Raw genomic sequence first — 12,795 nt, 5'->3', positions numbered from 1 at the left:
ATCTTTCGTATTGAGCAAACGGTTGAATTTTTATGAATATTCAGAATAAATCATACATTCAGAATGCTCTCCACAGACACGTCAGGGGTTAAACGGTTAAGCAAACATGACTTGGCATTTTCATTTTGCTGAATAGTTTTTTACTTTAAATGTGTGTGTGTGTGTGTGTGTGCGCACTCACTTGTTTTTATCACCGAGGCGTGAGATCTCTTGAGTCTGCAGCAGAATATGTTTCTCCAGTCGGTTGGTGAAGAGCGAGTACTCAAGCAGCTGGATCTCTAGACGACTGGTCTGGTTTAACACCTATGCATTAAAGAACAGAAAACTATTTCTGTTTCAGTGTGTTGTGCAGGCTGAGGAAGGGATGACAATAAAAAGTAATGATATAGAACGTGCCTAAAAGGTGAATTCACAAAAGAACCTTTTTGAGATAAACAATGTTGCACAGTCCGTCACATCATAAAGTTCATAATGCGTATTCTTTGATCTAACAATGAAACCTTCAGTAAAAATTATCTCATAAGCACCTGTGACATGTTTTGAAGCTGCAGATAAAACAGAAACTTGAACAAAGCAGCTCAGATGTTTGTACAGGTTGTGGTTTCATGTTGACTTTGATAAGTGTATAAAGGACCAAAACAGCTCAGTCTGTAATAACAGCTCTATGGCCTGATTGAAGACACATCTGTGTTGTGCTACTGAGCTTTATGTTTTAATTGGCTTGTTGTCAGACGCCATGCTCGACTCATTGTGTCAATCAAAGCGCGGAGAAGCAAATAGCAGCTGTTTTAACGCGGTTGCGGCCACGTTTGGGCACGGCCTCATGGTGGGTTACATTTGATTTGCATTTAATTAGGTATTCGTCGAGTCTTCAAAAATGACATCATTTGTTTTTGTATGGGTGTGACCCCGCAGTTGTTCCATTTGGATTGGCTGCAGATTGACTTCTCGAATGCTTCCTGAAGGCCTCACCTGGGTCTCAACGTCTGTCAGTTTGCGAGTCTGCTCTGCTGATTGGCTGAGGAGGTTGGTTCCCATCTCCAGCATGGCGGCTGTCTGGGTGTGGACCGCAGTTCTCTTCATTTCCTCCATCCCAGAGCGTACGTTCTCCTGAATGAAGTTCTCCAGCTGTAGGAAGAACAAACAGAGGATGTCAGAATGCCTCTGTATGATGATGATGAGACAGTTATATGGAAGAGGTTATTATTCATAGTCCTGTTGGTTTTATGACCTTCCAGTCATTTGACTCTGCTGTACTGTATTCTCAAGAATATATGTAAGATGTCAATGTTTTAACCTTTTAACATCCACTCCGTTCCATGGGTTAGAATTTAACAGAAGACCTGTACACCCAATGTGCATGTTATTAGGTTTCATCATCTAGTTTCAATGTTTAACATGTGACTGATACACAGTATTTAATAACTTAATACAACACTGAAAACATTACTAACCATAAAACTGTTTTTCTGGTGACCTATGAGATGTGAACATGTTAAGGCATAGAGGCATTTTTCATAACAAGACATAAAATGAGACAATACAGTTCATATAAATATTAGTGCTGGGCAGCGATTAAATTTTTTAATCGCAATTAATCGCATGAATTTCTGTGATTAATCACAATTAACCGCATAGTTATGGGGGGGGGGGGGGGGGGGGTTGCCGGTATCAAAAGCCTGTATTACCTTTAAGTGATATTTCAGACTTGAAATACTCCGGTGATAAAAATAATTCCACATGTCAGTGCTTCCAAACAACTGTGTCCTTCTCAACCCCACCATCTGAAGACATTTAAAATGAAAATGTCCATGGAAAAGACCACTACTTTTCTCCATGTTTATGTCCACACCAGTTTATTTCTGCTTGTGAGTGATTGACAGGAGTCTTAAGCCCACTAATAAGTACTAATACTAATAAGCCCAATAATATGTGATGTTCAGTTGTTCAACGCAAGCAAAGGGGGCCCTCTAGTGGTTGGAATAAATTGCACTGATGTATGTTTTGTACTTGTGGTGTTCCCCTAGCCAGTTCGGACATAAGAAGGAATTAACAGACACGTTTCTTTCATTCTGTTTGTATGTCCCCAAAAACGTTTGCCTGCGAGTATTTTATGTTTCGTTGTTTCTCTTTTATCTCATTAAATATTTATATTTTAAAATAGACCCAAAGTGCCTCCAAACTTGCTCCACAACATTAGTCTACATCTAGTTTGAATTTTTGGCCCCCATGTCCTGTTTTTAAGAACCAGTTTCATGGAAGCACCCACATAGCAAACTAGTTGGATACCACTCCCATTTTTTCTGTACAGCTGACATCAAAATGAGAGCATCATAGTGCTTGCTTTTCTTCCCTCTCACTCTATTTGTTCATAATGAGCAAAATGTACTTTTTATGCATCTCATAAAAACTTCAACAATTTCTCATGTTTTGCAATGTTGCTTTAACAAACAAAACGTACATCTGCTGCCATCCACAGCTGAGCTACTGTAGTGAAGTGGTCTCAACTCATCCAACATGCAGCTTCATTTACAATATTTCCTCAGTTGCATAAACTTCTACAGGTTAAGTGGACAAATCCAACACTTACTGTACTTACTGTAAACACAGTACGGACACACAACTACAGAACACATCAATCAAACTTATTTGCTGTAAAAGCAACATAAATTCCATCAACCCATTGTGGAAATCGTTTCATAAAATACCATAATGACAGTGGTCATTGTCCCTTTTAAAATGAATATTAAGAAACTAAGATGTTTGGACAGTTATAGAGATACGTCTACATGCAGTTGCGGAAAAAAATATTCGTCCACCCTTGTTTTCTTCAATTTCTGGTTCGTTTTAATGCCTGGTACAACTAAAGGTACATTTGTTTGGACAAATATAATTATAACAACAAAAATAACTCATAAGAGTTTAATTTCAGAGCTGATATCTATCCATTTTCCATGTTTTCTTGATAATAACCAAAATCACTTCAGTACTTACATTAATAGCTATGGCATTGTACTGACAAAAACAGTGCTTTTAGACATTCCATGTTTTCTTTTCTGTCTGTTTTAGTCACATGATACACACAGGAGTTAGTACTTGATTGCATAACCATTATTTTTGAGGACTTTTGATGGTCTGGTAATTTTTTCCATGACTGTACATTGGTCAGAGGATTTGTCTGTTGGTCAGCCTCCTAATATATCCTTTTTTTCAGCTAATTCTACTCTTTTCTAGCTGATTTTTTTTTCAACTCTTTTGGTTGAAATGTAAATGCAATTATAAGCTCCTCTATATTTGATCTTTTTGTTATTATTGTTATTATTTAATAACAGCTATTTTTCGTATGCATATATTATTTTCATCAGTTTCAGAAATCAGAAATCTTGTCTTTACTTTCCCATCAGTGTCTTTTAATGAAAGTGCTTGTGATATCTCACATTTGGCTTTGACATAACAACACCTCATTAAAATGCAGATAGATATACACTCACTTAAATTGTTACACCTTGCTAGTACTGGGTATACCTAATAAAGTGGCCAAGGAATATATATATGTATATATATATATATATATATATATATATATATACTTCTTCAAGGTTCAACATGTTGTGTGTTCAGTGATGCTCTTTCGCATACCTTATTTTATACCATTAGTTATTTGAGTTTCTGTTGCTTTTCTATCACTTCTGACCATCATCTTCTGAACTCTGATATCAATAATGTATTTTTGCCCAGAGAACTGCCACTCACTGGATATTTTCCCTTTTTTGGACCATCATCTGTAAACCCCCCAGATGGTTGTGTGTGAAAATCCTCCAAGATCAGCAGTTTCATGAATTCTATCGACAACCAAGTCACTTAAATCCTCTTTATTCTCTATTCTGATCTTGGTCTGAACTTCAGCAGATCATCTTGACCATATCTACATGCCTATTGACATTGAGTTGCTGCCATGTGTTTGGTTTATTAGATAGATATTAGAACATATGTATTTAACCCATAAAGACCCAAACATCCACCACTGACCAAAAGCATCTACTGATCTAAACTGTTGATCCACTAATTCTATCAATACATGTAAATAATTGGTGTAAAATGCAGTTTGTCATCTTTTCATGGTCATCAGATATGACCTTTTTGTACTTTCAGAGGCCCTGTAGTTACTGTGGAAACACCGTCATCTTCTACAACATTGATTTACCAGTAAAACCCATGGAGTTGGATCAATGACAGTGGATGGAGACACTGAGTTTATGTTCAGTTAATGAGAGATTTTACAGAACATGTCACTTTTTCTTCAGTTTTTTTTCTGTTTTGATACAATAACCTTTGATTTTACTCTGAGCTTTTATGAACATCTACATGATCAGTTAATTAAACATAGTAAAATAGATCATTTTCAGCGGAAAAAATGCTAAATTCAAAGGATAATATGCTAATAAGTGGTGATACATCACTTAGGAAAGGTTAAATAGAGAGAAAAAATCAAGAATTGACACAAAAGTCTCACTGGGTCTTTATGGGTCAATAATGTGGCTGGTGACTGTATACATCATATATCATTTTCACCCTAGAAATACAGGGGTATTATTTTTTTTCTCCATATCACTCAGCCCTTTCAGAGCAGATTCAATGTCTTGTACTCATTTTTTCAGTCTATCCTTGCATCTGCACAAAACCTTTCAATAAAATGATGCAATGTACAGCACAGGCTTTTAATAGGAGAGCAGTAATCGTATAAACCAGGAGCATGACAAAACAATATTTGTGCTAGAATACAGGAATAGTCCCCTCAACTCTACAATCAATCACAAGCTCTCAGAACAAACATTGGCAAAACCCATCATATGTTACAGCAGGAGTAAACGTGGATGGATGGCATCCATCTTGCTTCAATAAATAGATTTTCTTATTAATGTGGTTGGTTTGTGCAAACGGCATCTGGAAGACAAATTCAGCTTTTCCTGCCATGAAAGATGGAATTTCGTTTGACGTTTAACGGGCAATGGCCTGTGCCTTGCAATAAAGCGAAGTAGACTATCGAACCGGAGCACATTAATATATGACGTTTCTGGGGGAGAAAAGATCAGACTTTACTCGTTAAACCACATGACTGGAAAATGAAGTCTCTAAGGAGAAAGCAGTGAAAATGATCCAGCTAATGAGTGGCTATCCGCAGAAATCGAACAGAATTCAAAAGAGACTGTGATTGTTTGTTTGTTTGTTTTTTTAATGCAAATGGCCATTTCAGAGTGCAATGAGATTATGATAATGCATTGCCACAGGAGAGGGCCTTTTCTGTTTTTTATGGGGTGTAAGGAATACTGATCCGAGCGGGCAAATAGAGATGAATAGGCAATTAAACTGTTTGCCTGGTAGTAATCTTTCTCTCTTTGTCTCCTACTTCTTCTTGATCCCTTTCTTCCTCGCTTACCCCCTCACTCTTACACTGTAAATCCGTCTCCACATTCGGACGTTAAAGGACAACGGAAGAAAAAAAATCCCATCATAGCGACTGTTATGCAAAGATTACCAAGCAGATTAAAACCAACTACAGAGGAAGAACCATGGATTCTTGCGTTGTAATCAGCCTTGTGCATTCACACCGCTATCTGCAGACCGTCCTGATGAAGGGTTCCCATTACAGTTCTCTGTAACACAACTCAATCCAGAGGTCCTGATACACTCCCTCTCCAACTGCCAATTGCATTAATTAGAGCGCTTTCACATACTGTACCGTGCATAAATCACATTTGGGTTGTAGCTTTCTACTGAGGAAAATGGGAGATCACAAAAGTTGCATCAGTTGATATCCTCATGGTTGAGCCAATAGGCAGATTTGGTACAAGTACAGAGGATGGGAGAAATATTTGCTGAATGTTCCGGCAGTCTATAGAAGATGATTTAGTCCAATCATGGTAGCTAGGCTTGTAACAAAACAGAAAATAATATCTCTATCAACCTTAATTGATTGTGTGTGAAACACTATGTAAACCCACAGTTGAATGTATTTCTGATCTTTTACTTGAATTAAGGATCCATCTTTACTGACTCCATCTAGTCACGTATAAAGCCTTCAATTTATTTGGATTTACTGTGTCTACAAAATAGGAGGGCATTTTTCACAGCATTGTGATTTAGGCTGACTGAGGAAGTCTTTTGTTCCCCAGAACATACAGCTATTCATCTCCTCCCAATGATGGCAGAATGGAGCTGACTGGAAGACGTGATTACACTTCCATGTGTTTTTATTATAGATCTTGTGTTAGGTATTTTCTTATTCATTACTGCTTTGTTGGTCATTATTTTTTGTATCGTGTGTTAGTCATTCTTCATCACTCTTTAGTCGTTCATTACTATTTTATGTTTTTGAGTCAGTTTGGGTCTAAAATATTTCACCTTGTATTTAGTTATCTGAAACTGCATAACAACACGCTATAAAATATCGAATCTACTCTAATGTAATGTAATGTAATGTAATCTTGTCTGATCTAATGTAATCAAGTCTAATGTAATGTAATCTAGTCTAATATAATGTAATGTAATCTAGTCTAATGTAATCTAATTGTATCTAGTCTAATGTAATGTAATGTAATTTAATCTAATGTAATTTAGTCTAATGTCATCTAATCTAGTCTAATGTAATGTAATCTAGTCTAATGTAATGTAACGTAATCTAACTACAGTGGGAATCTAATTTAATTTAATATAGTGTGATGTAATTTAATCTAGTCTAATGTAATGTAATCTGATTTAGTCTAATGCAATGTAATCTACTCTAATGTAATGTAATGTAATCTAACTACACTGTAAATCTAATAGAATCTAATCTAGTCTAATGCAATGTAATCTACTCTAATATAATGTAATGTAATCTAACTACACTGTAAATCTAATAGAATCTAATCTAGTCTAATGTAATGTAATCAAATCTAGTCTAATGTAATCTAATTTAGTCTAATGTAATGCAATCTTAACTAGTCTAATGTAATGTAATTTTATCAAGTATAATGTTATGTAATGTAATCTAATCCAATGTAATGTAATCTAATCTAGTCTAATGTGATGTAAGGCAATTTGACTACAGTGTGAATCTAATGTAATCTAATCTAGTCTAATGAAATCTGATTTAATCTAGTGTAATATAATGAAGTCTAATCTACTCTAATGTAATCTAATCTAATCTAGTCTAATGTAATGTAATCTAGTCTAATGTAATGTAACGTAATCTAACTACAGTGGGAATCTAATCTAATTTAATATAGTGTGATGAAATTTAATCTAGTCTAATGTAATCAAATTTAATCTAGTCTAATGTAATGTAATCTGATTTAGTCTAATGCAATGTAATCTACTCTAATGTAATGTAATGTAATCTAACTACACTGTAAATCTAATAGAATCTAATCTAGTCTAATGTAATGTAATCAAATCTAGTCTAATGTAATCTAATTTAGTCTAATGTAATGCAATCTTAACTAGTCTAATGTAATGTAATTTTATCTAGTATAATGTTATGTAATGTAATCTAATCTAATCCAATGTAATGTAATCCAATCTAGTCTAATGTGATGTAATGCAATTTGACTACAGTGTGAATCTAATCTAATCTAGTCTAATGTAATCTGATTTAATCTAGTGTAATATAATGAAGTCTAATCTACTCTAATGTAATCTAATCTAATCTAGTCTAATGTAATGTAATCTAGTCTAATGTAATGTAACGTAATCTAACTACAGTGGGAATCTAATCTAATTTAATATAGTGTGATGTAATTTAATCTAGTCTAATGTAATCTAATTTAATCTAGTCTAATGTAATGTCATCTGATTTAGTCTAATGCAATGTAATCTACTCTAATGTAATGTAATCTAATCTAACTACACTGTAAATTTAATAGAATCTAATCTTGTCTAATGTAATGTAATCAAATCTAGTCTAATGTAATCTAATTTAGTCTAATGTAATGAAATCTTAATTAGTCTAATGTAATGTAATTTTATCTAGTATAATGTTATGTAATGTAATCTAATCCAATGTAATGTAATCCAATCTAGTCTAATGTGATGAATTGCAATTTGACTACAGTGTGAATCTAATCTAATCTAATCTAGTCTAATGTAATCTGATTTAATCTAGTGTAATATAATGAAGTCTAATCTACTCTAATGTAATCTAATCTAGTCTAATGTAATGTAATCTAGTCTAATGTAATGTAACGTAATCTAACTACAGTGTAAATCTAATCTAATTTAATATGGTGTGATGTAATTTAATCTAGTCTAATGTAATCTAATTTAATCTAGTCTAATGTAACGTCATCTGATTTAGTCTACTGTAATGTAATCTAGTCTAATGTAACGTAATCTAATCTAACTACTCTGTAAATCTAATAGAATCTAATCTTGTCTAATGTAATGTAATCAAGTCTAGTCTAATGTAATCTAATTTAGTGTAATGTAATGCAATCTTAAATAGTCCAATGTAATGTAATTTTATCTAGTATAATGTTATGTAATGTAATCTAATCCAATGTAATGTAATCCAATCTAGTCTAATGCGATGTAATGCAATTTGACTACAGTGTGAATCCAATCTAATCTAATCTAGTCTAATGTAATCTGATTTAATCTAGTGTAATATAATGAAGTCTAGTCTACTCTAATGTAATCTAATCTAATCTAGTCTAATGTAATCTAATTTAATCTAGAGTAATGTAATCTAGTCAAATGTAATGTAATCTGATGTATTCTAATCTAACTACTGTGTGAATCTAATAGAATCGAATCTAGTCTAATGTAATGTAATCTAACTACAGTGTGAACCCACTAGTATGTGTATTACTTACTGCTTCCAGGTAAATATTACAGTGCACAAACTTTGAACACTTTGCTAGTATAAATATCCCATAATGCAATGCAGTTGTGGCTAAAACAGACTGATAGAAGCTGAAAAGAGCCCGGTAGCCAATCATCAGAAGCATTACACAGACGCCAGTAGAGATGAGATGGTCCAGTTACTATGTTTATGTACTGGAAACTTGTAAGGAAGTTCTCAGTAGGTGACATTTATTCACACCCTGAACAGTCCATCTAGAAAGAGGCATTCTACTGTTTATTTACACTAAAGCACGCTGAATGTGAGTATAGATTTTGTGTATGTAGTACATGGCATGGGATTTCAGACAGACCCCTAGACATCAACACAAGAAAAATCTATGAAGTTGGAATGCTTTTCGAATTTGTTAACAACTTGTAGTGGTTGTTCCCAAAAGTAGAGGAAATCCTGTGATGTTGCTCTACACTAAAAAAAGAAAGAAAGAAAGAAAAGTCAGACACAAACGACAGCTGTTAATGTCCTTTTTCAGACCGACGTTGGTCTTTTTGTCCATAATTGTGTTTGTCATTGTAACTATTCAACAAAGGACCTCTACAATTTGATTTCGACATTATTTGTGATGCGTTCTGTACGGTTATTTGAACTATGGTCTACTGAGGAAATAGTCTCTATGGAAACAGCCCCAATTATTTTTAAGCTGTTAACACCACACACAGAAAAAAATCCATTCAAACCCTGCAGAACTGGATGCTGAAATATCCTTGGCAAACAAAGTGGAAAGTGTCTGCATGACTCCGTAACATTGGAGGTTAATGAGAAAATATGATTTTTGTGTAATTTGGATGAACCTGACCAACGACAGGGTTTGACAATTTTACAGTCAGAGGAAATGCTTGCATGCATAAGGAATTTAAAGAAAACTGATGCATAAATGAATTTAATAAGTAGTCTGTGACATCCAGTCGTATTGTGCTTAATGAAACATAACTGGGCCAAGAAATCAGGTCGCCAAGGGTTTCCTGACCACCTTGATCTCAATGCAATATTTCTACATTAGCATAATCCTCACAGGCACTTAAAAGCACCAATAAAAGCACGCTCACATCCCCTTTGCCAACCCCTCAGGGCAGCAGAAGGCAAAGGGGACTAGACGGGGGGTTACATTGGGGGTCAGAGAAAAGGAAAACAAACACTGGTTTCTTCTTGGAAGTGCAATAGTAGGAAATTTGGAACATTAATACCATTTAGTTGAACCATTTGCAGATTCCTCTGTAGCCAACATGGTGGATTTATTTGTGCGTCCATAAGTTTTGTGTGTGTGGGTGTGTGTTTTCCTTCAAGGGGTTCGGCTCACAGTAAGGGTCATTTCAGTCCCAAGGGAGCTTTGAGTGAGATCTCCAAACTTTCACAGCAACACACACATGCCCCAAGCTTTTTTCTGCACCCGTATGACAAAGTTCTGCACAAACTTAAGCAGATAGCCGTAATTAGCTTCATGACGGGCCGAAAAGGGCCTTGCCATCTGGGGTCAGAGGTCAGCATTCCCTTGTGGGTATCTAAAGGAGACTCTCTAAAGTCATGCTCTGTTTTTGTGGAAATCCCACCAATGCTGTGATCAGTTATGGCTCACTTTGGCCTGGTGGGGGGAACTTGTTGAAAGGTTGGATCTTTGTGTTCATTCCACACATTATGTGGAGGACGTTTGGCAAAGGAGCAAGATGTGTCAGCAAGGCTTTTTTGTGTATGGGGGGATATAACTGCATCTCCTTTATAACTACTTTTATTACAGCTCTGGTGGACTTTACTACATTGAATGTAAATCTACCATTTATTCTGTGCTTTGCAGATGGTATACATCAGCGGTTGCCAGCTGGTGATCCAAATGTCAATCGTGATATGCTTCCTTTTGACACTGTGGAATGTATTTTATTTTGTTATTAATTGGACTTTTTAACAGGGCTGACGAGTCAAACCTTGTCCTTTGACTATGCTAGCGCTGTTTACTATGTGCATAATGTTGAGGTTCAGAGGCAATCAGTCTGAGGTACATGGGCAGATGTACTGTTGGATTGAATGTATTCATTTACTTGGATGAAAAAGAAAGATGTCATTATCAAATATGTGAAAAGCTGAAGGTGAAAACAGGTTTTATCTGAGATGACTGGGCAGGAAAGAATGCACTGATTCTCCCTGCACTGAACTCTACAAGGCCGGTGTGTCGTGGTTGTCCAGAGTAGAAGTAATAAACATCAGTACTAGGGATGGGAATCAAGAACCAGTTCTTTTTGAGGACCAGTTCCCAGTAGCTCAATTCCTTGGAATCGCTTACCTGCCTGATTAACGATTCTGCCTTTGTTGCGCATGCGTGATGATGTCACACGTACGCTACAAGGAAAATGAGGTGCACAACAGCAGGAGACATAGAGGAATTAGTAAAGCGTCTTAAGTTTCAATTTCACTTTGTACAGTTGTATGGTTTGACCCAACCCCCCCGAACAAGGCCTGACGTCATCCGTTATTATTATTTGTGCATACTGTATATGTTATATTTTCTGTGTAGAGATGGAAAAATAAAAGACAGTTAATCCAAACAAACCAGTTTCTACTCCCTCGAAAAATGAGAATCGATAAGAGAATCAGATCGATAAGCAAAATCGATAATGGAATCGGAATGATTAAATTCTCATTAGTTCCATCCCTTAACCAACGGTTAGGGGTAGGGTTAGTTGAACACAGACACTTTGAGGAAATTTACCCACAGCATTCTGAAACAAGGATGCAGAAAAATAAATGAGCTCAAACCCCAGTGTTAAAATAAAATGCCTATTTTGGCCAAATATGATGGATGAAAAACAAAAAAATGACAATAAACCTTTCATCACATTCCTTTCGGACCATAAAAGTATACCATCCTCAAGAGCCTCAAAAATCTACATAAAGTTCTATTTTAGACTGAACTGGCCTTAATAATAACTTGAAGATGGAAGCACAACCTTCTTTGCTTAGAAATAAATCACATTCATATGTTGACTCACAAGCATTTCTCTACTTCTCTAAATGTATCTGATCTTGAACACTGGTTTCTTTTCATCCAGGTTGCTTTGGCAAATATCAAAAATCATTTATAAACTCTAATAGGCATTTTTTTTTTATTCATTTCTGTATTTATTGAGTTTATGCAACCCAGATGCCAGGTAAAAATATTCCGATTATAGTTTCTACCTACTCTCAGATGTCAAAGTTTGTGATTAAAAACATGTTTGCTATTAACATTTGTACATACACGGTCAAAGTTTTAACATTTTACCTCCTCCACAACATTTGCAGTTTTTCTTAATACATCGGTGGAGTGGATGGTTGAGATACAAAATCTATCAGGGCCTGGACCCATGAGTTTTCAGTTTTGGGCAATAAAGGTGCCTTCGTTGGGACATTATTGTGATTTGGTATAAATGTCTGTATATTGTTCATGAGTATTTTTGCAGCATCTTTTATTTTTAGAAACTTTGCAGACTGATTTTTCAGATTTAGTGGCTCATTTTTATCTCATTGTTGTACATTTTTTTCAGTTTCAATGGGCCACAGTGTTCATAACCATACAATGTGCAAGTTTCTTGTGACTGGAATGGTTTAAGATAAGATAAGGTAAGATAAGGTATGCCTTAATTAGTCCCACAAGGGGAAATTTGAGGTTTACAGCAGTAAAGTACAAGCGCACAAGAGCAAAGAAGTGCAAATAAAAATAAACCCAAACAAGTTTCTTTATGTTTGGGTCCATAAAGACCCAAACATCCACCATCGAACAAAATCATCTACTGATGTAAAATGTTGAATAACTTCTGAACCACTAAACCTATAAATAAATGTAAATAATTGTTGTAAAATGCAGTTTGTCATCTTTTCATGGTCATCAGATATGACCCATTTGGACGTTCAGAGGCTCCGTAGTTATC

The 12,795-nt window shown here is 35.3% G+C and overlaps 1 protein-coding gene across 1 annotated transcript in view; it reads right to left on the bottom strand.

Moving 5' to 3' along the window:
• Positions 1-12,795, bottom strand: part of angpt2b (angiopoietin 2b) — a 54,520-nt gene that overhangs the window by 33,602 nt on the left and 8,123 nt on the right. The window contains exons 2-3 of the mRNA XM_030148238.1: positions 973-1,128; positions 182-303 (exon numbers count right to left, since the gene is read on the bottom strand). Coding sequence (XP_030004098.1) covers positions 182-303; positions 973-1,128 — 278 coding nt within the window. The remainder of the gene's footprint in view (positions 1-181; positions 304-972; positions 1,129-12,795) is intronic.

Source organism: Sphaeramia orbicularis, chromosome 11 (genome assembly GCF_902148855.1).
Source record: "Sphaeramia orbicularis chromosome 11, fSphaOr1.1, whole genome shotgun sequence".
NCBI lineage: Eukaryota > Metazoa > Chordata > Actinopteri > Kurtiformes > Apogonidae > Sphaeramia > Sphaeramia orbicularis.
The sequence above is the reverse complement of the archived record's forward strand: the minus strand, read 5'-3'. Positions and strand labels throughout refer to the sequence as shown.